At 43.2% G+C, this 23,182-nt stretch overlaps 2 protein-coding genes and 1 long non-coding RNA gene across 5 annotated transcripts; 2 read left to right on the forward strand and 1 right to left on the reverse strand.

Annotated features, from left to right (window-relative positions):
* Nucleotides 1-77: 77 nt before the first annotated feature.
* Nucleotides 78-4,771, reverse strand: CXCL16 (C-X-C motif chemokine ligand 16). Its single transcript, XM_044673138.1, has 5 exons — nucleotides 4,675-4,771; nucleotides 3,994-4,126; nucleotides 3,356-3,438; nucleotides 1,317-1,715; nucleotides 78-238 (listed from the first exon to the last, which is right to left on the reverse strand). The coding sequence occupies exons 1-5, from the start codon at nucleotides 4,769-4,771 to the stop codon at nucleotides 186-188; spliced, it is 765 nt and encodes a 254-aa protein (XP_044529073.1). The 3' UTR covers nucleotides 78-185.
* On the forward strand, nucleotides 1,695-4,721 carry LOC123244615. The gene is made up of 3 exons (XR_006506084.1): nucleotides 1,695-1,781; nucleotides 3,551-3,624; nucleotides 4,368-4,721. It is a non-coding gene; the product is annotated as an uncharacterized LOC123244615 (long non-coding RNA).
* A 2,258-nt stretch (nucleotides 4,772-7,029) lies between the features above and the next one.
* Nucleotides 7,030-14,768, forward strand: ZMYND15 (zinc finger MYND-type containing 15). Of its 3 annotated transcripts, none has more exons than XM_044674433.1 (13): nucleotides 7,030-7,606; nucleotides 9,653-9,887; nucleotides 10,363-10,518; nucleotides 10,635-10,795; nucleotides 11,070-11,222; nucleotides 11,871-11,951; nucleotides 12,360-12,476; nucleotides 12,671-12,759; nucleotides 13,069-13,167; nucleotides 13,359-13,512; nucleotides 13,577-13,674; nucleotides 14,091-14,251; nucleotides 14,597-14,768. In XM_044674433.1, the coding sequence occupies exons 1-13, from the start codon at nucleotides 7,030-7,032 to the stop codon at nucleotides 14,766-14,768; spliced, it is 2,253 nt and encodes a 750-aa protein (XP_044530368.1). The 3 variants fall into 3 exon arrangements, with proteins under 3 accessions (XP_044530368.1, XP_044530369.1, XP_044530370.1); XM_044674434.1 differs by having other exon boundaries at nucleotides 13,616-13,674; XM_044674435.1 differs by lacking the exon at nucleotides 12,360-12,476 and having other exon boundaries at nucleotides 13,616-13,674.
* Nucleotides 14,769-23,182: the final 8,414 nt, after the last annotated feature.

Consider the following 23,182-nt stretch of genomic DNA (forward strand, 5'->3'; position numbering starts at 1 on the left):
GGATATGCTTGGGAAATAATAAAATTGTGAAGCAGAAGAGAATGTCTGGGAGATATTGATTGCAGAATAGACTCAAATTAGAGAACAATCATCATGTTTAGTGAATACACAATGGCACAGGAGAAATTAATATAATCGTAGAATGTCTTGGAGAAAAACCTGTGTCCAGATAGCTGAAGCATGGCTCATATCAAGGAGTCAGACGGATTTGTCTCATAAGGGATTATCAGCTCAAAACCTAAAAGGATGAGAGAGAAAGAAGTCTGGGCCTCTGAAGAATATAGGAGTTGGAGGCAGCATGTAGTGAGGGGTGTTCCTGAAGGCTTTTGAACTAGGCAACAAGTCCTTGTTCAGTCTCGGCCCTGCTTCTCTCCAACTTTACTCCCTACTCCTTCTTTCCTCTACTCTAGCAAAACTGACCTATTCATGGTCCCTAGAACCTGTCTTTTGTCTTTGTTCAAATAATACATCTGTCCTAGAATGTTTCTGTGCCTACTTTCTGCTTATCCAATTCTTATGCTTTTTCAAAGGCCCTTCTCATGTCATATGTGATTCCTTTCCCAGCTGGCCCCATCTGTGCTACAATGACTGCCTCTACCATTTGGCACTTGGCCAATTATCCTTGTAGTGTTCAATATTTTTTTTAGTTATATGTCCTGTTTCCTTAGCCAGAAAATCAAAGACTGTCTTATAGCCTCTTTGAGTTCTCCTCAGAGGCCCAAATGGTACCCTGCATACAGTAGGCACTTAGCATGTGAAGATTATATGCAAGATTTAGCCATAAACTCAGTCAGAAAACCATTTATGGGCCTACCAGGCAGAGCCACTGACTAGCTTAGGTACTCTCTTTAGGTTGAGTCAGGAATTCTATTTCCTTTTCTTTAAGGTACTTGGGTAGGAAAGTGTGGTATAATGGGCAGAGCACTGTACTCTGAGTCAAGAAACCCGACTTCAGCTCTTGCTTTTGCCACTGAATTGGAAGGAACTCTTAACTCCCTTGTAGAATTGAGAATAATGAGGCCCAGAAAGGAGAAATGATTTCATAACATCCTATGAGCTTAGAAGGAACTTAAGAGGTCATCTAGTCCAAAGCCCTCATTTTACTAATGAGGAAACCTAGGCCCAAAGTCATCTAGTAACAAAGCCAGGATTTGAACCTAGTTCCCCTGACTCTAAGTCCAGTGCTTTTTGCAGTATGATAGGCAGCTTCTGAGATGAAGGATCAGGGACTGGGAAGGGAGATGGAAGGGCAGGTTCCCTTTGTCCTTGTTGCAACTGAGACTTATAGGCCCAGAATACTTGGATCCCTTGTTTACCTTTGGAGTGCTGCTTTAGAGATTGTCTAGCTCTTCTTTTCTGACACAAGACATAAACTAGAGCTGCCGTAAGGACAAAGACGATTGCAAGTAGGCACAAGACAGGTACGATGGGAGAGGTGCCCAGCTGCTCTATAGGCTTCTTCTCAGCTCCCCACTTTAGGTTTATGATGCTGGTGTTCTCTGGTGGGGCATTGGAGGTATCATTGAGATATCTATCCCTCATTCCTCTGGGCTGGGTTCTTGTTGACTGGTTGGGCTGGGAGAATGGGTGGGTGGTAGGGGTGAATGGAGGTAAGTGGTCCAGTCCTGGCAGCTCATTGCCTTGGGTCCTGGTGGTTGTGTAATCATCCTGTTTGGCCTGATTTGCAGATTGGTCTATCCTTGAGAATCCACATTCTGGGAAGACAAAATGAGAAAGTCTGGGAAACTGGAGAAAAAAGTGAAGAAATGGAAGTCAAGGAAGTATGGAGAAAGTGTGGGGTTGGAAGGAGGGCAAAAGAGGGGGTGTATATATAAAGGATATAACTCCTTACTCTAGTGTTGGCAGTAGTCTCCCCCTCCCCCCCAATCAGTCAACAAGCATTTATGAAGTATTTACTATATAAGAAACTTGTGCTAAGCTGAGATAGAAAGGAAAAGAAAAGAAAATAAATAAATAAAAAGAAAGTAAAAGTGAAAACCATTCCTGCCCTAAAGAAGCTGGCATTTTTTCCATTTTTTTATAAAACAAATTATATTACTCTCTTTTGTTTTTACATTTCCAGAATTTCTTCCAATACTTCCCTCTTCTCCCAGAGAGCCATTCCACATTACAAATAACATCTTTTTTAAGAAAAAGGAAAAATAGGGGGGAAAATCAGAAGGCTAAACAAGGCTAAAAATACATACAATATACCACATCCAGTCTACATCTGCAAAGGAATCAGGGTGCATATTATATCTTCTCTTTGGGGCTCTGCTTATTCTCTGTAATTTTGCAGTACTTCCTTTTGATTGCTTTTTGACTTTTTTACTCTTCATCTTATCATGTTAGTTTTTCTATGCTGCCCATGATCTTTTTTAAACCCTTACTTTCTGTCTTAGATCAATACTAAGTATTATTTCCAAGGCAGAAGAGCAGTAAGAGCTGGGCAATTGGGGTTAAGTGACTTGCCCAGAGTCACACAGTTAGGAAGTGTCTGAGGCCATATTTGGAGTTGGCTCTCAATCCACTGAACCACCCAGCTGCCCCTTCCCACAATCTCTTAACTGCTAAATCCAAGAGTCTTTTTCCCAGTCCTCATCCTTCTTGACCTATTCAGCATTTGACATTGTAGATCACTCATAGGTACTCCCTCCTCAGGTTTTTGTGCTTCTTAGGTTCTCCTCTGACCAGATGATTACTTCTCAACTTTCTTTGCTAGATCATTCTCTATCCTTTCCCCATTGCCTGAATGTATTTCCATGGTTCTGTCCTGGGCCCTCTTCTCTACCATAGATTCATTTATTATCTCTGTTCAGATCATTTCTAAAACTCCAGTCAGTCCTGACCTCCAAATCTCCGCCTAGCCTCCATCAAAAAGCCCATCTCAGGTGCCCCTTTCCTGATTAGCCTGGTTGTTGGTACCTTCCCCCCTGAAATTTATATTTATTCAGAATGTTGTTCCCCCAGTAGAATGTGAGGTCAAGGACTGTTTCATTTTTTGTCTTTGCATGCTCAATCTCTATCTTACTGCCTAGCACATAGTAAGATTTCAATAAATGCTTGTTGAATTGCTTAATAAATGTTTATTAAATTTATTTGAGAAGAGAGAACTAGAAGGAAGCTATTAGCTTAGGGGGAGGAAGCAGAAAGGGAGACACTATTGAGTTGGAAAGACAAAAGAAAAGGGAGGGCGAGAGAACATTTAACTAATGTATAGAAGGAACTGAGGTTAAGGGATGAGAGAACTCAATTAAAAAAAAAACAATACAGAGTAAAAAGAAAGCTGAAGAGAAATTATGTTAATGATAGGAAAGAGGGGGAAGGAGTTGTTTAGAGATAGGTGGACTCTTACCATGGTTGTCAAAGCAAGTCTTAAGCTCCTGGACCCAAGTGTTTTGGAGACTTGCACACAGATTTCTTCTGGGCAGGCGAAACCTGGTTAGGAATTGAGGAAGATATATATTGCCTCAGTTCCCAATCCCCTGTTTGTGTGAAACCTAGTTTATTCAGTTTGACCTTTTCTCATTCCTTTTTTTTTTCCTCCCAGAAGACATATTTTTATTTCCTGGAGCTACAGTGAATGGAAACTAAGTGTTGCCAATGCTGCTGTTTTCAACAGAGGTGAAAGGACTTTAATTAGTACTGGGGAAAGAAATATCAACATGATCACAAAACACACTGGGAAATAATCAACCTGATTCTAATATAAATTGTTTAGATAAGATGGCTCAAATTTTCCAACTCTGAAAAAATTGGTCTTTATAATTGTTATTGTTTTTACATTCATTTTCAATTCTTAATTCCCTTCCTCATTCCTAAGCAATGAGCATGACCCAGGAAACAGCCTAGGATTCCCCAGCTTCTGGGAGAGGCAGGGTTTCCATGGGGAGAAAGTTTCACAGAGCCTGGAGAGTTCTGGAAGGTACACATCCAGGGAAGGTCTGTTGGGAACAAAGCAGTTGGAGGGAAAAGGGGCGAGATGGGTATTACCTTATGTAGTTTCGGCAGTGTTCATATCCCCGTAGATGAGTAGTGAGTGATTTCCAAAGTGTAGAATCTAGAGACTCGGGAAGTTTCTGGTCACAATGACAGCTTCCTAAAATGCTGCCCTGGTTTCCTACGACTAAGGAAGAGGGAGTAGTAACTTCCTCAGGACCCAAGAGTGCGACAAACCCCTCTCTAATTCCACTCACCACAACCACCGCCCCAGTCTATCTGTTCCCAAGAGCCAGGTGTCTTAACTGGGTCTCGGGTATCTTAAACAGCTCTCCCTTTCCGGCCCATCGAATCCACCGTTAACTTGGAAGATCCAAGAACGCCTTTCTCTCGTCCTCACTCAACCACACACAAACTTTTTCTCGCAGAGTCCAGAACGCAGGCGACCAACCTGCCTCAGAGTGCCTACACTCACTAGGAGACCGGCAGACCGCCATTCAGCCCTTCTGACTCGCGTCCCGGCAAGCCACCTTCCCCCTTGAACGCCAAAATGTCCGACAACCTCTTTGCCATCTAAGCCTTTTTGAGTCCTCTTGAACGCAAGCCCATGAAGTACATGGGCACTTCACTCTCCCCACCCCCTGGGTCGTGCCACGACGTTTCCCCCAACTCTTTTCTCAACCTGTCTACCCCACGCTCCCCCAAATAAACCAGAGCCATTCGTGATTCTCAAACCTGTCTGAAGTGTCGTCAGGAAAAAAACCACGCAAAGTGCCCAGGATCCTCTCATGCTCGGACGCCCTGGGATGGCTAAATCCGTCCTTCTAGCCATAAACTGGCCGGAGCCGCTCCTAGAGCGGGGGGCGTGGTCCTAAAAATCCTCTCACTGGTCCCCGCCCCAGTCTCCAGACTACAAATTCAGAGAAAGGGATCTCTGACTTAAAAGTCTCCTTTCCTTCACTAGACTGAGTTGTTAGGTCATCTTTGGTTTCGATAGACTACTAAAAAAAAAAAAAAAAAGAAGTGACGACATCTGCCTCCCTGGCTGAGAAGAGAATGTCGTAGGAGGGCATGAAGACCACAAGGCAGATACCGAGTTTGAGGAGAAAAGGAAACTCAGAAACATGTAGGGACTGGCAGGCAAATGGAGAAAGGTCCGTCAGGAGCTGAAACTTGGTGTTGCTGAGCCTGGGAAATTCCCACCATTTCCCCCAAATACTAGTCTGTCAGTGCCTAGAGAGCTGGAATGGGCGGGGAGTGCGAGATTTGGAGGGAAGGACCACAAGGAACCTGGGGTCCTTCGCAGACAGATCTTAATGCCCCAAGGCACTTTCACTTCCTTCCCACCCCCACCCCCCCCCCCCCCCGTCAGTAAACTGGCACTCTCTAGCCTGGAGAGAAGAAATACAGAATCAAGATTTGGCTGCTTCCCAGCGAAAAGAGACAACTAGGAACTTTTAAGTGCCCCACACCTACGATATCGCTGATGGATCTGGAAATTGGCCGCAATTATTTTGGAAAACTCTTTGGAGTCATATAAGAGAAGTCTTCAAGAGCTGTTCATACCCTTTAACCCATCGATCCCACTAATCAAATTCAAAGGTCCCATACGTTTCAATATTCATAACAAGACCCTTTATGGTGGCAAAAACTTGGTAACAAAGCAGGTGCTCGTTATTTGAGGGATTTTTTTTTTCTTTTCTAAAATCGGTACCTTCCGTCTTAGAATCAGTTCAAGATAGAAGAGCAGCAAGGGCTAGGCAGTCGGAGTTAAGCAACTTGCCCAGGGTCACACAGCTAGGAAGTATCTAAAGCCAGTTTTGAAACTAGGTCCTCCTGACTCCTCCCGTGATACTGTGCTACCTAGCTGCCCTGGGAATTTTTTTTTAAAGATGATACATGGATATAAAAGAATATTATTGTGCCTTAAGTTATGATAAATATGAAATACTCAGAAATTTGGAAAGACTAACAGATGAAAGACAGCAGACAAAAAAAAATACATAATAATGACTGTCATTGTAAATGGATCCAGCACTTAGATCAAATGCAATCAATTGTCAATATTAGTTACAGATAAGGGATAATGATGATGGAAATTTTACTTTCCTCTTAGTAGAGAACTGGAGGGCTGTAAGTGCATAATGTTACATATTCTCAGTTAAGGTTGCCAGTTATCAAATGCCTTTGTTATAAGGGACAGCATAATGGGGAAAGGAGGATTATTGGAAAGTAACTGTAGAGTAAAAAATAATGCATTCAGAGGACATTTTTAAAAATAAAAGAAACAACTGCACATGAATGTTAGCCCTAGAAGACTCTGGGCTCGGCTGTAGAGGGAGTCTACCCTCCAGATGGGGGTGGGGCATTCTGCGCGAGATTGCCCGGTCTAGGTTGGGGGGAACGTGATGTCACAGCCCTCCCCCACACCACCACAGTATTTACCTTCGAACAGAGACGGCCGCTGCAGGTAAGAGAGGCACGGTGAGGGAGAAATATGGGAAAGACAGAGACCCCATCCTCATCCATTTAGGCATAACCATTCATTCAACCCAAATCTGATCTAGACGCTGGACGACCTGGCCCTTTGCCCTCTATTTTCTATATAGACCGTTATGAAATTCACCTTTCTTGATGTTTTCCCAGGTCTTCCTACTACAAACAAAAACAAACAAACAGCCCAGAATGAAATAGTTCCCACCCTAGATTCAATTTTTGGATTTAATTCAATCTCTACTAGCTTCTATCTCCAGCTCCTATTCTCAGCAGCTAAAATCCCCCTATTTACAGCCTCCATTCCTAGCCCTAAATAGTGACCCTCTAAATAGAGTCTGATGCTAAACCATATCCATGCTTTGTCCAACTCCTCCTTCTGCACTTCACACTCTATGCTACTATCTCGAAGAGCCCTATCCATGGCCCTGTTCTCTATCCATTCTCTAGTTTTAATCCTAGTGACCCCAGCCCAACCCTCAATCATATAATCCTAATACTCATTCCATCCCTACTCCACCTCCAGAGCTTCACTCACTGTCACTGTGTCCCTTTCCCCCTCTGTGACTTGATTTTTTCCTTGTTCCCTTAGAAATCATGGAGTTTGTATCTGGTTATCGGGATGAGTTCTTAGACTTTGCTGCCCTTCTATTTGGCTGGTTCCGAAAGTTTGCCTCAGAGCGTGGGACTGGGGTTGGTGGGGGGAATGGGCCTGAGGGTCGATCAAGGTTGATGGAGGCCCAGGTGAGAAGATTACCCCCGGACCCTGCCCTCTGGGTCCTTCACATCTTGCCCAACCGTAGTGTGGGGATCAGTTTGGGGCAAGGTGCTAAGCAGGGACCTGGACCAGGCCTGGGAGCTGCTCGTCTCTTGGGAGATGAGCCCCCTCTCTGTCTCAGAGACCTCAGCCCCTATGTCAGCTTTGTTAGCCTTGAAGATGGGGAGGAAGAAGAGGATGGGGAGGAGGAGGGCACAGGTGAAGAGGAAGGGGAACTGGAGGAGGAAGGAGAGCAGGCCACCACCAGTCGGGAGCCTACTCAGGATGCTGAGACACCTGGGGAACCAGAAGATGCTGAGGAAGAGGCAGGAGGAGAGGACAGTAGCGGAGGGGACACCAGAGAGGATGGAGGAGAGGAGGAAATGGGGCCAGAGAAGAGAAGGGGAAAGAGAGGTGGTAAGAGGCCCAAACACAATCTTACTCCTAGTTTTGACCCAACTCTTCCCTCTTTACCAAGTGTAACTCTATTCCCATCCTTGCTCTATCTGGCACTCTGCCAACATTTCCCTGCTATGTTTTTGACCAGAACCATTTTTAGGACAGGACTTTTCCCTAGGCATTGTCAGCAGAGGAAGCACTTCTTTCCAGTTGTGGTAGAGTCCATTGGTCTTTGTATGTTAAGCTTCATAGTCTACCAGCTTATGCCCCTCTGTTGGAGATGGTGGGAAGAAAGGTCAAGGAGAGGAGTGCATGGAAGTTAGATTACTTGATTAGAGATTACTTGACTAGAATGTCTGAAGAAAAACTTAATATTTTATACTACATTGAAGCACAAGGCTGCCCTTGGACATTTCTATCACAAGGCATTCTAAGGTGTAGAGAGCCAATTAGAGAAATAGAGTCAGGATAGAGTCTGTTATCTGGATACCCTACGTGACCAATCCAGGCTGAGGTAGTCTTTGTGTTTGTTCCTGGTCACCTGAACCATGAAAAGCTCCGGTACCAGCAGGTTGGTTAATCCAAAAACAACTTGACCCCTCCAAGAGGCTATTGGGAGTCATTTAGAGAAATAGAATCTGTAATAGATATTTTTATTTGGATCCCATTACAAAATCATTGGCAAGTAAAACTGTATGATTTTTTTCTGCACTGCATGTCAGGTAGCAGACAGAATGGGTCATCTAAGGTAAAAATCTGAGATTCCTCTTTTGACTCCTTTTCAGATCCCCACCTTTTCTCAATATTCTTATTGGGAAGCTTTGAGTCCTTAAGCAGACCAGCAGCTACTGAGTTAGCCATTTTTCTCCTTGATAATTAAAAAGCCTGAACTCCAAAAAATATATTACTTAGATAAGGCCAGAGATAGACAAGCTAGACAAGACTTTATCTGACCAGGTGCAGTCCTGTAAATCAGGAAGAAAGGACTCAGTTAGTAAAAATCTCCATGAAATATATTTCTGCTCCCAGAATTAACCCTCTACTAATTGGTGGTTGGAATTTGGCCCTTGACCCTGTACCTATCTCTCTACTTTTAGACTTCAATGGGTTTTGTATGATTTGTAATCCCTTCACAGCTGTGATTCTTTCTCTGTGTTCTTTGTTTGAAACCAGTATATAAATAAACTCTAAACTCCATAGCAGTTGGAGCAGCTATGGGCTAACCACTAGTCTGGCTGTTTCTGTTTCCTGTCTTTTCAATCTGACGCCATTAAACGCCACTCAAGACCCCCAAAAATATAGAGCTGGCTCTCTATACTAAGGCAACATTTCTAGGAATCTTGAATGAGTAATATTTCACAATATGATAAAAGAGTTAAACAAAATAGAATTAACACTTTACATCATCAGATAGAAAAATAGTCAATCTTTCAGGCAAGTTCCAAAAACTAAATCTCTTTCCTTGAGAACTCTCCCCTCTGCTGGTCCCAGATGACCTGAAGCGAACATAAAGAACTCTTCCTTTGCATTGATTCTCTTATCCCTTTTGGTATAAAAGGGACCTAGGGAATTGTCCTTACCTGAATCATTACTCACTGATTTCTACTAGATCTGAGGTATTTCTGCTTCTAAATGGGAGCTGCCCATCTCTTGGGAGATGAGTCCATTTTTCTCCCATTTCCTTAGTCCTTGAGTTTTCTTTCTCTACCCTTTTCAAACCTTCCTAAAAGAAAAAGATTAGGTTTAAGAGAAAGTTCAGAATGGTCTTTAGTGGAGGTCATTGTTTCCTGAGAAATTTAAGTAGTGATTAGTAGTAATACAATTTTCTTCTAGTAAATCTGAAAAGAACTAGATTGGAGAAATATTAATATTTTCAGAGAGGTTTTAATTCAAATTTACCCAATATATGGGAATTCTTAATTAAAACTCTGCTCCTTCTTCTCAGACTCCTCCTCTTCCCTGAACTTCTACCCCAGATCCACACAGTCTTCCTTTGTATATCAGCTCTCCTTGATCCCCAATCCCCCTTCCCTTTCATCTGACTTTTCCCTTCTCTTCTCCCAGATGCTGCTCCCCTACACCTGGCCTGCCTCCTTTTGGTGACAGATGAACATGGCACTATCCTGGGCATTGACCTGCTGATGGGTGGACCCCAAGGGAGTGGAGGTAGAGCCACTGGGGCTGAAGGCCTGGCCCAAAGAGCTTACACTCTCCTCTGCCACAGCATGGCTTGCCCCATGGGAGCTGGAGACCCCCGAAGACCCCGACAACTCACAGTGGGAGATCCTCAGCTACACCGGTACAGAGATGTGGGTCCCAGAAGGGCATGGAGATTGGCACAGGATAGAGACAAGGGAGACGTAGGGTCATAAATGCATTGCTATTAGAAGGGTATGAGGGGGCAGCTGGGTAGCTCAGTGGATTGAGAGTCAAGCCTAGAGATGGGAGGTCCTAGGTTCAAATCCAGCCTCAGACACTTCCCAGCTGTGTGACCCTGGGCAAGTCACTTGACCCCCATTGCCCACCCTTACCACTCTTCCACCTAAGAGCCAATACACAGAAGTTAAGGGTTTTTAAAAAAACATTTTTTTTAAATAAAAAAAAGAAGGGCATGAGAACTGGAGGGTGTATATTCCTATATCCCTAAAGAATAGAGGTGCTGGGAAGGGATCTTGAGACCTGAATGTCCTATGCCCCAGCTCCTGATGGTTATGGAGGATTGGGGATGGAAAGCTGAGTCTCCATGCTTGAGTTTTATATCCCTATCCACCCAGGGAACTGGAAAGCTTGGTCCCCAGGCTTGGGGTAAAGCTGGCCAAAGCCCCAATGAGAACATGGGGTCCTCGTCCTGGCTTCACTTTTGCCTCACTCCGGGCTCGTGCTTGCCATGTATGCCACAGACACAGTTTTGAGGTGAAGCTGATGCCCTGGTAAGCAGCTGTCATGATTAGGAGTTAGACACTAAGGGTGGAGGAAGGCAGGGTTCTTGGGATATTTGCCCTGTCCTTTTCCATAACTGTTCTATTCTTGATCTCATCTCTGTCAGCCCACAGTGTGGTGCAGTCCTGTATTGTGGGGAAACCTGTGTTTGGGCTGACTGGCGCCGCAGACCAGATGATGTGAGCCATCGATTCTGGTGCCCAAGACTTGCAGCTTTCATGGGGCGGGCTGGGGAGCTGGCAGCCTTGCCCTTCACCTATACTGCTGGTACCAGGGAGACCTGAGCCCCTCTGGGAGTCTGGGGACCAAGAACTAGGCTTTTAGAGAGTATTGGAGGGGGCAAGGAACTGGGATGGGAAAAGACACTGGGCTCCTAAGATAACATGATAGAGTTGGTGGGGAGAAGAAAGGGATATTTTGAGAGGGATATCTTGGATGGAATCTAGGGGACAAAACACTAGAGTCTAGGCTAGTATGTCAAAACTCTTTGGGGCCAGAAGGATAAATATCTGGGTCCTCACTTCCTTCTCTACTTCATCAGAGGTAACAAGTGAGATGTTTAACAAGGAAGCATTCCTGGCCTCTCGAGGCCTCACCAGAGGATACTGGACTCAGCTCAGCATGCTACTTCCAGGTCCTGTTGCCCCAGGATACCCCCCAGGCAATGGACCTCCCCTCAGCCTCCTCCTCAGTGGTTAGTTGGCCATCCTGGGAAGCTTGGGGGGTGGGGTATGCTCTATTTGGCTCTTTAACCTCCACCCAAATCTCAAAGGCCATAGAAATGTGGGAGGGCATTATAGGAAAGAAATAGAGGGAGGGGCAGAGGATTTCTTCTACAACCGGGAACAAGCACTTATTAAGTTCTTATTAAGTTCCAGGCATTGTAAAAAGCAGCAAAAAGAAAGACAAGCCCCTGCCCTTAAGAAGCTTATGTACTAAAGGAAATAGATCACACAGAAAAAGGAGCTGAAGTGTAAAGGAGAGACATTTTAGAGAAAACTTTCAGCTCCCTCCAAATCCACTTGATTCTTATGCCTGTACTTAAACAAGGGCCACCTGAGGCTGGATCATCCCATCCCCCAAATATCTCTGCAGCTAGCACCTCTCCTAGCCCAATAACCCACACAAAAGAGTTTCTCTGCCTTAGACACTTCTTCCTCCTATCCCACATCCCCAGCTCCCAATAACTATCCAAATGCCTCTAAGAGTAATTTCAAATAAGCTCCTCTTCCTCCTCTCAAATCTAGAGACCCCAGCCCTGGGTTCTCCTTCCAGCAAGGGATAAAGAAGGGATAGACTAAAAAGGGATCCCTCCTCTACCCCTACTTATCTCTTCTCTCAGGAGATCCTTATCAACTACTTCAAGGAGATGGGCCCCCTCTGATGCCTCCAGTGCCTCCTGACCCACCCCGAGGCCCTTTTGGTGAGGAGGAGAAATAGACACCATCATCTCTAAAGGAGTTGGGGAAGATGGGGAAGGCAGGAACTATAGCAACGGTCAGCAACCTTTTTGGCCATGAGAACCATAAACGCCTGCGGAAGGAGGAGGATGGAGGCGGAAGACACTGGAATATGGGGTGGGAGCTGAAGGGCCCCCTGGGGCACATCCTGGGGCTCTGCCTCAACGGTCCAGTCAGGAGGTGGACCCAGATATGGCTCGAGAGCCATACATTGCCGACCCCTGCCCTAGAGGCTAGAGGTCTCTCACTCTTGAGTTCCCAAGGACAATGAGTGAAGGGAGGAGGAGGGCCCAAGGCTGAAAGCCTACATCTCACAGTGAGACTTCATCTACCCATCTATTCACCCCTCCTCACCTCTCCACCGCCACCAGGTTCCTGGCAGGATTACTATGCATGGCGTGGCTTGGGCCTGGACTCTCCCTTGGCTGTCCTCCTTACCTATCCACTGACTGTCTACTATGTTATTACCCACCTGGTGCCCCAGTCTTGTAAGAAAGGAATTGAGAAGAGGGGCAGAATTGGGAGGAACACCAGACCAGGAAAACAGTGGAGGGGAGTGGGGTCATGTTGCTGTAAGAATAGAGGTCTGAGGGGCTGGAGATGGAGAAAGAATGGAAGGGGTTGAGGGATTATCAGTTTAATAAATTATTCCATTCCCTCCCCTTTCCCCATATACACCTAGTCCCAGAGCTGAACATCCAGAACAAACAATCACTGAAAATCCATGTGGTAGAAGCTGGGAAAGAGTTTGACCTCATCATGGTGTTTTGGGTGAGGCCCAAGAAGAAAGCAGATGGGGTGGATGGGACTAGGTGGTTTCTGATTGTGGTAAATGGTACCTAAGGGAGGCTGAATTATTAGGGCCTTCAATGAAAGTAGGCTAAAACAACCAGATACCTCGTCTTAGAAAAGGGGGTGGGAAAACCCTTGTATCCTAGGGTCAGGTATGGAAGTTGAGGAGGCAAATAACCACCAAAGGAATTGTACTAGATGGAGATGGGAAAAGGACAAGTGTGTTGTGGTGGAGGGGGTGGAGAGTTCTGTGTTATTCCTCACCTTCCCACTCTTCTGTTTACCCAGGAGCTCTCTGTTCTGCTCCCTCACGTGGCCCTGGAGCTGCAATTTGTAGGTGGTGCTCTGCCTCCTGAAAATGACCAGCAACATTTTACCCTTCAGAGGGTATGAGGGTCTGGGGGTGAGAGTGTTAACCCTGCTTCTCTCAGTCCACATATAGCCTCTGCACCACCATAGTGCATAGTCACATTGCGCTTCTTTCCCATAACCAATCTTTTCTCTCACTTTCATTTCTTCCTCACTTGACCCCTAACCAAAAGCCTTTGCCTCAAGCTTTCTTTCTCTTCTTCCACCAGGATGGATCAGGAGTGTCTGTCCGTCCAGGTTCCGGGGTGTCTGCCCGTCCAGGCTCAGGAGCTAAAGAGAAGGGAAGCCGTAGGGACCTACAAATCAAAATTTCTGCTCGGCCCTACCATCTGCTTCAGGGACCCAAGCCTGACTTGGTGATTGGTGAGAAGCCTGAGATGCCTGTTGGAAGTGGTGGGGTGGGGTGAGGAGGAGAGAAGAGAGCTAGAGTGCTCCCTTCACTCTCTCCCTTCTGCCTCTTCCTCAGGATTTAACTCTGGCTTTGGTCTCAAGGACACCTGGTTGAGCTCTTTGCCTCGATTACAGGTGTGGAGGGTGGAAAAGAAGAGGTGGGAAGCACTATGGTAGATACTATTCCTTCCTTCTTTCTGTTACTGATCACCCTTGCCCACCTTTTCACTCTTTGGATATATTTAGGTATTTCTAGATTTCTGAATCACCTAACATCTTCCTCTTTATCTTTATCTTCTTTTTTCTTGAGGGAGGAGATCTCTTAGTTCTCTCTCTCTCATACACACACACACACACACACCCCTCTACCTAAATCTATATATTTTTCCCCTCCTTTCTAATTCTCCATCAAGGACTCCATCAAGTATGAGGTGCTTCTGTGTTCCTATCCTCTGTTTTTCTTTTTTTCCTATGGCAAGGATCTCTAAGGAGAGATATTCTCCATATGGGAAGGCTTAAAGGAGCCTCTAATAATGGATATTCTCCTCCAGTCCCTTAGAGTCCCTGCATTTTTCACGGAGAGTAGTGAGTACAGCTGTGTGATGGATGAACAGACCATGGCAGGGGCCACAGGAGGAGGGACCAGCCCCCCACAGCCCAACCCCTTTCGTTCACCCTTCCGACTCCGGGCAGCAGACAACTGCATGCCTTGGTGAGGGACTCTTCTGGTGCTTGGCACCCATCTCCCTTGATGAGGAATCCCTAAATCCCCTGCCCTTTACTTCCTCACTACTGCCTCCTTCATACTGCCCTATCATCACCCTGAATCTTCCATCCCTAGACTTAGACTTCTCACATTTCTTCATGACCCTTTCACAGTGCCCATTTCCTCCATCCCATGGTCCAGCCATCCTCTGTGATGCTCTGCTCCACTCTTGCACACCCAGATTTCTGATTCTCATTTGTATTGAGGTCTCACTGCCTTCAGCCCTGTACCCTCTCATCCACATACCCTTTGAAATCCTGTACCTGGCCCTAATACCACTTCTTCCCTTAGGTACTGTAATGCCTTCATCTTTCACTTGGTCTACAAGCCTCCTCAGGGGAGTGGGACCCGCCCTGCCCCTGGACCTGCCCCCCCTGTCCCAGCCCCCACAGTCCCTCTAGTCCCTGCCAGAAGGCGAAGAGGAGACAAGAGGCCAAGTCGTGGAGGCCGAAGGCGAAGGTGAGAGTCAGAGATGGAATTATCACTTCCCATAAATTTTTTAAAAAGAAGAACCTTCAGGCAGAGGGGAAGGGATAGCTGGGGAAACAGGAAAGGTGAATAAAATGACTGGTTTGAGAGGCAAATGAAACAATGTGAACTGGCCCACTCTGTACTCACTAGCTCTTCTAGGCAGCTAGACAGCCCAGTGGATAGAGTATTCAGGAAAAAGAGTTTAATTCCAGTCTCAGATACTTCTGAACAAATCACTTGATTGCTGTGCAATTCAGTTTCCTCAAGGTTGTTGTGAGATTCAAATTAGATATTTGTAAAGTGCTTAGGACAGTGCTTGGCACACAGTATACTCTTAATAAATGCATATTCTGGGGCAGCTAGATAGCACAGTGGATAGAGAGCCAGATCTGTAGTCAGGAGGACCTGGATTCAAATCTAGCCTCAGACACTTCCCTTAGCTGTGTGACCCTGAACAAGTCACTTAACCCTGATCATCTAGCCCTTGCCTCACCTCTTTAGCATCCAGGGTAGGACAGAAGATAAGGGTTTAAAATAAATAAATAAAAATTCCTGTTCCCTTTTCCTTCCTTCCCTATGGAATTGATCAACTCAAATGTACACTGTCCTCTATCACTGATTCCTTGTCAACTTGTCCTACTTGGCTTATGTCTTTACCCTGACTTGCCCCTCCCTAACTTTTTCTCACTATCCCTTTCTACTCTTCACCCCAAAACTTCCCTATAGCAACCTGTATAGTCTGGTCCATTGCCTCCTCCTTCAATGAAGGGGTGGTCCTCCTGGACAAGACCAAACCCGATACTTGCACACTTGGTACTATCTCCTCCAGGAGCTTGTCCTGTCTATCAATCCCCTTATTTTTTTCATTTTCAGTGTCTTCTTATCTACTAGCTTGCTCTCTGCTGCCTACAAATATATCTGATACAAAACCAAAAGAAAACAAAAAAACTTTGTTAGCCCTTTAGTTGTTCATTTGTTTCAGTTATGTCCAACTCTTTGTGACCCTATTTGGGGTTTTCTTGGCAAAGATACTGAAGTGGCTTGCCATTTCCTTCTCCAACTCATTTTATAGATGAAGAAACTGAGGCAAATAGGGTTAAATGACTTTCCCAAGGTCACATAACTAGTGTCTGAGACTAGAGTTGAACTCAGGAAGATGTCTGCACTATGCCTCCTACCTGCTATAGTTAGCTCTAAGGTTTATTGTTTCTAATGTAATTGTAGCAGGAGGGGGGGGGGACATAAGAACAGAAATCCAAAGTGTCTGTCTATACACCAGAAATTTTCAACACCAAGCAAACCTTAACCTAAACTGCTTCAGAGCAGAAGATACCCCCCAGGCAAAAACCATACCAACATCCCACATCTGTGGAAAAATGAACAATTTTCAGGCTTCTTTAGTTATAAGGCTTTCTGGGTTCAAAAGGAAAAGATCTTGGCTCTGACCTAAATATAAAAATATAGACTGGAAAATTATTATTAAAAGCAAATGTTCTCTCTTTAATTGATTCTGCCCCTATCCAGCCTGCATTAAGAAAATCCTTCAATTCCTTTTGAGTCTGGCTTTGCTACTTTCAATGCTATTCCATTTATGCCATCAAATTCTAGGTAAATTAGTAACTATCTGGTTTTTTTTTAATAGCAGTATTGTATACCACAGAAATGAAGTAAACAAGTGAATAAAGCTCCAAATGACTACTTTAGTTGCCACTGAGAGAGGACAAATAGCTTTCTCTCTGCCTAAACACATATCCTTCCTCTCACTGGTTTGAAGGCGAAATAAAATAGGTAGTAAATAGTGAACACATAAACAGAAATCAGCTCCCCTGCTTCAAAGATGGAAGTGGGAGAAAAAGTGGTAGACTGAGTTTGTTCATCTCACCAACCCATGAGATGGATAGCTGCCCAATCTGTTCTCAGTTTCTTATTCTTTGTCTCTGTTCTCCTCTGCCAAATGAGCAATGATTATCAGCTATTACTCAGCTCCATGTCTAAATGGTCCTGAAAGGAGTTCTCCAGGCTGCCTTTCTATCATCTCCACATTGTCTCTACTCTGCTTTTTCATTTGCTCACCACTTAATCTACAAGTCTCTTTAAGGTCAAAAGACACAGGAACTTTGAGAACTCTGGATAATGTCTTTCTACCTATGGTTTATATATAACATACACACATACACATACATATACACACATATATATTTTTTTAATTTGGAAATTTTTTTTAATTTAGAATATTTTCCATGGTTACAAGATTTATGTCCTTTCCTTGCCCTCCCCTCACCCCACTTCCTATAGCCAATGCGCAGTTCCACTATCATTGATCAAGACCTATTTCCCTATTATTGATATTTACACTAGGGTGCTCATTTAGAGTCAATTTCCCCAGTCATATCCCCATCAACCCATGTGATCAGGCAGTTTTTCTTCTGTGTTTCTACTCCCAAAGTTCTTCCTCTGAATGTGGCTAGTGTTCTTTCTCATACATCCCTTTAGAGTTAACCCTGGGTCATTGCATCGCTGCTAGTAGAGAAGTTCATTACATTGAATTGTACCACAGTGTATCCGTCTCCACACACATATTTTTTAAACCCTTACCTTCTCTCTCAAAATCAATAAGTATTGGTTCCAAGGCAGAAAAGCAATAAGGGCTAAAGGATTGGGGTTAAGTGATTTGCCCAGGGCTACATCTCAGAAGTGTCTGAGGTCATATTTGAACCCAGGACCTCCCTTCTCCATGCCTGACACTGAGCCACCCAGAGTTGCCTCTGGGCATATACTTCCAGAGTTCTTTTGGTTATACTGAAAATATGCTAAATTTAAAGTCAGAGGAAGTAGCATCAAAATATATTTTAAAATAACAAAGATTATTAGCCTGACATTAATGGTAATCATCCCATTTAAATCAAATGTACATTATTACGTTCAGCAGATGTTGCTATTATTATGTCCAACTACCCTTAACCCCATGGAGTTTGCTTTTCTAGGAAAAGATACTGGAGTTGTTTGCCATTTTCCTCTCCAGTATGTTCTCATTTTGCAGATGAGGATCTAAGGCAAATAGGGGTTGTGCCCTTGCCCAGGATCACATAGCAAGTTTCCAAGGTCAGATTTGAACTCAAATCTTCCTGACTTCCAATCCACCAATAAAAAATTAACCAGCAATGAGAGTTATTTTTTGGAAAGCTGGTTTTCTGGAAAGCTGATTTCTGGAAGACTTCCAAGGATTGGAAGTCTGATTGAACCTAGCTGGACTTAGTTGGGTTTGCCAAAACTGTAAAAAGTAAAGGAAACAAAGGTTTAACTTTCTGAGCAAATCAATTTATTAAGCAATGAATGCATGCCAATTGCCCAACAAGTCAGGACCATGCCCCTTCCTTTAGCTTAGGGCTGTACCCTAAGATAGAATTAAAAACAATCAAGTGAAACTAAAAATTAATACATGAGATGATCTGATTTCTAATTGGATGTAAGATGTCCCACTTCCCCCAAATAAAGGAACTTGGGAACAATACTTGATTGATCAGTATGGAGCTGGTTTTCAGATAAGACAAATAGGTTGCTTGAGGTGTACAATTATGAGAACGTTTCTTAATCAATCTTTGGATCTCATTTTCTCGTCAACATAAAATAGGTCCTTGGTTAAGAGTCTCTAAGCAATAGAGTTGGTTTAGTTTTTCAGCCAGGCAGGGGTAGGTTCAAACAATGCAATAATGTTTTTTCCCAGTTCCCAAAATTGACTAAACTTTTCTAAATTTGGACTAGGCGCATAATTTAATGGAAAGGGAACTAAACTAGCTCCAGAAGTGAGTCACAAAATGGATTCACTGTGTTTAACTCGGTTCCTACAATTCACCACTTGATGTCCTAATCTCAATTCCTTTGATTTCCAGCTAATAAGGATGAGGATGAATTTGAATTCAGATCCTCTGGACTTCAGGATCACACTATTCACTGTACTATCTAGCTGCCCCTATAAGTAGGGTTTAAAAGTAAATAGTCATAAATCTAAAAAAAGCACATCATCAGTAATGTTAATAAGCTTATATCGTAATAAGCATGCATAAACATTGGCAGATAGGAAAATAAAGACTAGAACTGCCACAAGTAACAGTAGCTATAGTAAATGTATGACACTAGCACACTAGCAAATTAACATTTATGCTGAGAACATGAAGCTATTAACATTTGCAAATATGCAATTACTTGTAAGACACATTTCTCATATCATCCACCCCTCTAAAAGGTTCACCATCACTGCCCTAGAGTAGGATTTCCTCCTTTTTCCTTTAGTTGGGGGAGAAATGCCGGAGGGGGCAATTTTTACTATAAAGAAACTTTCTAGGTTATAAGAAAATTTCAACCAGTCATGGGAATGATAGCTTTTGAGGACATGGTTTAATGAAGTCAATTCAGATATTCTGACAATTTCATAGATTTGGCGAGGACTTTCACAGAGTTAGCAAAATCAATTTGATTCTCTAGACAGGAAGTGCCTTACTTGTGAATTACTTCAACCTGGCCCCATAAAGATGAGTTCCCTTTGAAGCTGGTTTCTAAAAGTGATCTTCAGGGAATGGGATTTGATAGATTGGATTTATGCAGCTCCTCCATGCCTGTCACACCTGATGTTGGACCTGCCTTTAGAATAGTAAGGTCCCACCAGAATGAAGGCAAACTTTAGCTATTAATACTAGACACAACCATACAAGTCTGGGCATATCAATATTTGAAAGACTGGAAGAGCAGTGGCTACTGAGGCAAACAGAGCAATGGGTGCCAATTGGTGCTTTGAGAGTGGCACAAGAAGACCCTGCATCTACCACCTTGCCAAGAGGGCAGAAGGTGATGAAACCTCCTTCAGGGAGCTCTACATATAGCTTCTGAAAGGTAAGAAAACAATTGGGAAGCAGCTAGATGGCACAGTGGATTGAGAGTCAGGCCTAAAGATGGGAGGTCCCAAGTTCAACTGTGGCCTCAAATACTTCCTAGCTGTGTGACCTTGGGCAAGTCACTTAACTTTCATTGCCTAGCCCTTACCACTCTTCTGCTTTGAAATCAATATTCAGTATTGATTCTAAGAGGGTTAAAAAAAAAAAAGGAAAACAATTGATTAGCAACTTATAGAGATGCTAGGGAAATTGTATTTTAAACCCCAGGACAGACATTAGGGGGATTTCACCTCTCCTAAATTTAAAGTATCTCCTCAGGTTTCCAACATTAATGGAAATCCTAAACCACTCAAACATCTCTATTCAGATTTGAGGGACTTTAGAAATGAATCTGCCTAAGGTCAAGGCCAAGGTTTCCCTGAGGCCAGGTTCACCATAGTTGTAGGACCTGGGTCCAAAGGCCATATTTCAAAGTTGTGGTGACCTGCAGATTGGTGGGATGTCAAGTATATGAATAGCCACTGGACACCAGTAGCTGAGTTATCAATGAAGATACTGAAACAACTGACGATATACTGAAGACAATTACCTCCATCTTGAAAGAGGACTTGCAGTTGCCATGACCCACTTGTACTCAGTCAAATCTCACTTAAATCTGATGTTATGGAATTTAAATTACCAGCTTTAAAAAGGAAGAGACTTTGGCTGTAAGTTAAAATTATTGATTCCTTAGAGTCTGGCAAGAAATCAAAAGTGCTAAAATCAAAGAACTTTGAGAGAATATAGTTAAAAACCAAGTTTTTTTTTCTTCCAAGGGTTATCCTGATTCCACTGATTGAAAGCCTAGAACACAAAGATCATTCTAGATCTCATATCTGATATCAGTATTTTCACAATGATGATTGACAGGGATGTCTGTGAAATGTCCCATCAAGAAAAGAGAAGGCTTTGATAGAATGCTCCTGAATTAATAATTAAATTAGGAGCCAGTCAAGCCCTTTTCTTTGGGTATTTGATGGAAAGACCACAATAGGCAGAAGAAAAGGGGCCTGAAACCATACTTTAATAAGGCACAGAGACAATCAACAAAGGATGGATTCAGAGGCAAGCAGCTCATTCAGAGATGAGGAACAGGATGGTAAAGGGAGGTACACAGTGGGGGAGTCAGATGATTGGCTTGGTGAGGGAGTGCAGAGGGGGTGAGAAGCCAGAGAGTATCAGTCTTAACCAAGGATTAGACTTGAAAACATGAACACTGTGGAACTGGATGAGTGTTTGGGGGATGGGAGTTTGATGTGTCATTTTTATGGGGTTTTAGGGGGAAACAGACCAACCTGTGCCATTTTGGGATTAGTACATTAGCACATCCAAAGCATCTCAAAGTTATCAGTAAAACTTCAAAGTCATCGTCCCAAAATCATCACCACTTTTTTGATGTTCTGCTAATCTGGATTTGTAGAGGTCTAGATTTTGTTCTTTATTGCCAAGGGAAGTGCCCACTATTCTGTTTTGTCCAGAATTTTACAGAGCATAGCACCAGAACTTTGAAGAGCAGGTCCTAGACCTGCTTCAACACATATTACTAGGACCTGATTCAACACATATTACTAGGATGTAAATTTTAGTTAGCACTAACATCATGCAATACAAATCTCCATGGTTCTGCCTTTAAAAGTCATATATATATATTTTCCTTCTGTGTTTCTACTCCCACAGTTCTTTCTCTGGATGTGGCTAGTGTTCTTCCTTATAAGTCCCCCAGAATTGTCCTGGATCATTGCATTGCTGCTAGTAGAGAAGTCTATTACATTCGATTATGCCACAGTCTCTGTATACAACGTTCTCCTGGTTCTGCTCCTTTCTCTCGGCATCAGTTCTTAGAGGTCTTTCCAGTTCACACAGAAATCCTCCAGTTCATTATTCCTTTCAGCACAATAGTATTCCATCACTATCGGATACCACAATTTATTCAGCCATTCCCCAATGGATGAATATCCCCTCATTTTCCAGTTTTTTGCCACCACAAAGAACATGGCTATAAATATTTTTGTGCATGTATTTTTCTCTGTTAACTCTTTGGGGTACAAACCCAGCAGTGGTATGGCTGCATCAAAGGGCAGGCAGTCTTTTAAAGCTCTTTGGGCATAGTTCCAAATTGCTTTCCAGAATGGTTGGATCAATTCACAACCAACAATGCATTAGTGTCCCAATTTTGCCATATCCCCTCCAACATTTATCACTTTGCTGTCATATTGGCCAATCTGCTAGGTGTGAGGTGGTACCTCAGAGTTCTTTTGATTTTCACTTCTCTAATTATAAGAGATTTAGAACATTTTTATGTGCTTATTGATAGTTTTTATTTATCTGAAAATTGCCTATTCATGTTCCTTGCCCATTTATCAATTGGGGAATGACTTGATTTTTTGTACAATTGATTTAGCTCCTGTCACCAGCCTCTTCTACCCTTCCATTGTATTGGTCTTCTCCCCCATTCCCCCTGTTCACTTCTTTGTGAAATATGTATTTGCCTCATTTTTTCTCATTTCCTATTTCTCTTAGTATTATCCTTTTTTTTAACCCCTAGTTTTTTATATATATATTTTGACATATAGAGACATTTTGTCACTGTACCCTCTAAGTATACTTCTTCTAGCTAACTTGATGATAATAACAATTTTTAAGTTACCAATATCATCTTTTCATATAGAAGTACAAATCATTTGAACTTATTACGTACCTTAAAATTTTTTTTCCCCTTTCTTAATTACCTTTTGGCGATTCTAATTGAGTTTTGTATTTGGACATCAAATTTTCTGTTTAAGTCTGATATTTTCTTCAGAAATGCTTCTAGCATATTTTCCCTACTTTTCTCCATCCCTGAAATTCTTTCCCTCCTCATCTCCACCTTCTAGCTTCCCTGACCTTCTTCAGGTTGAAGCTACAATCCCACCTGTTAAAGGAAGATTTTTCCATTCATTCTAAATTCTATGGCCTTCCATCTAGTTCCTTATTCATCCTGTGTCTATTTTGTTTGTACATAATTGTTTTCATAGTGTCTCCTCCATTAGATCATAAGCTCCTTGAGAGCAGGAACTAGGCTAACTAGTTTAATGTTTGTAGCTTGACCAAATTATAAGGAGTAGCTGTAAATATTCATTTGAAGGATTTCTATTGCCATCAGCAAGATCATATGAACAATCTGTACATAGCAGAAGCTGTTATGTAGGCATCTTTACAACATACTGTGATTGCATAACATTTTCAAGAAGTGGATTTTGGGGGCAGCTGGGTAGCTCAGTGGATTGAGAGTCAGGCCTAGTGACAGGAGGACCTAGGTTCAAATCCAGCCTCAGACACTTCCCAGCTGTGTGACCCTGGGCAAGTCACTTGACCCCTATTGCCTACCCTTACCACTCTTCCACCTAGGAGCCAATACACAGAAATTAAGGGTTTAAAAAAAATAAAAATAAAAATAAAGAAGTGGATTTTTCAGGAGAAATCTGTTTGGTAAATAAAA

The sequence above is a fragment of the Gracilinanus agilis genome, chromosome 4, assembly GCF_016433145.1.
Source record: "Gracilinanus agilis isolate LMUSP501 chromosome 4, AgileGrace, whole genome shotgun sequence".
In the NCBI taxonomy this organism is placed as follows: domain Eukaryota; kingdom Metazoa; phylum Chordata; class Mammalia; order Didelphimorphia; family Didelphidae; genus Gracilinanus; species Gracilinanus agilis.

Excerpts from the sequence above, each read along its gene's own strand:
- CXCL16 (XM_044673138.1), bottom strand. The coding sequence starts at position 4,771 with ATGGCTAGAAGGACGGATTTAGCCATCCCAGGGCGTCCGAGCATGAGA. Across the intron at positions 4,127-4,674 it reads CCTGACGACACTTCAGACAG|TCGTAGGAAACCAGGGCAGC; the intron begins GTTTGAGAATCA and ends CCTCTTCCTTAG. Across the intron at positions 239-1,316 it reads TCTAAAGCAGCACTCCAAAG|GTTTTGAGCTGATAATCCCT; the intron begins GTAAACAAGGGA and ends TCATCCTTTTAG.
- ZMYND15 (XM_044674433.1), top strand. The coding sequence starts at position 7,030 with ATGGAGTTTGTATCTGGTTATCGGGATGAGTTCTTAGACTTTGCTGCC. Across the intron at positions 11,223-11,870 it reads CCTCAGCCTCCTCCTCAGTG|GAGATCCTTATCAACTACTT; the intron begins GTTAGTTGGCCA and ends CTCTTCTCTCAG. Across the intron at positions 13,513-13,576 it reads CAAGCCTGACTTGGTGATTG|AGTGCTCCCTTCACTCTCTC; the intron begins GTGAGAAGCCTG and ends GAAGAGAGCTAG.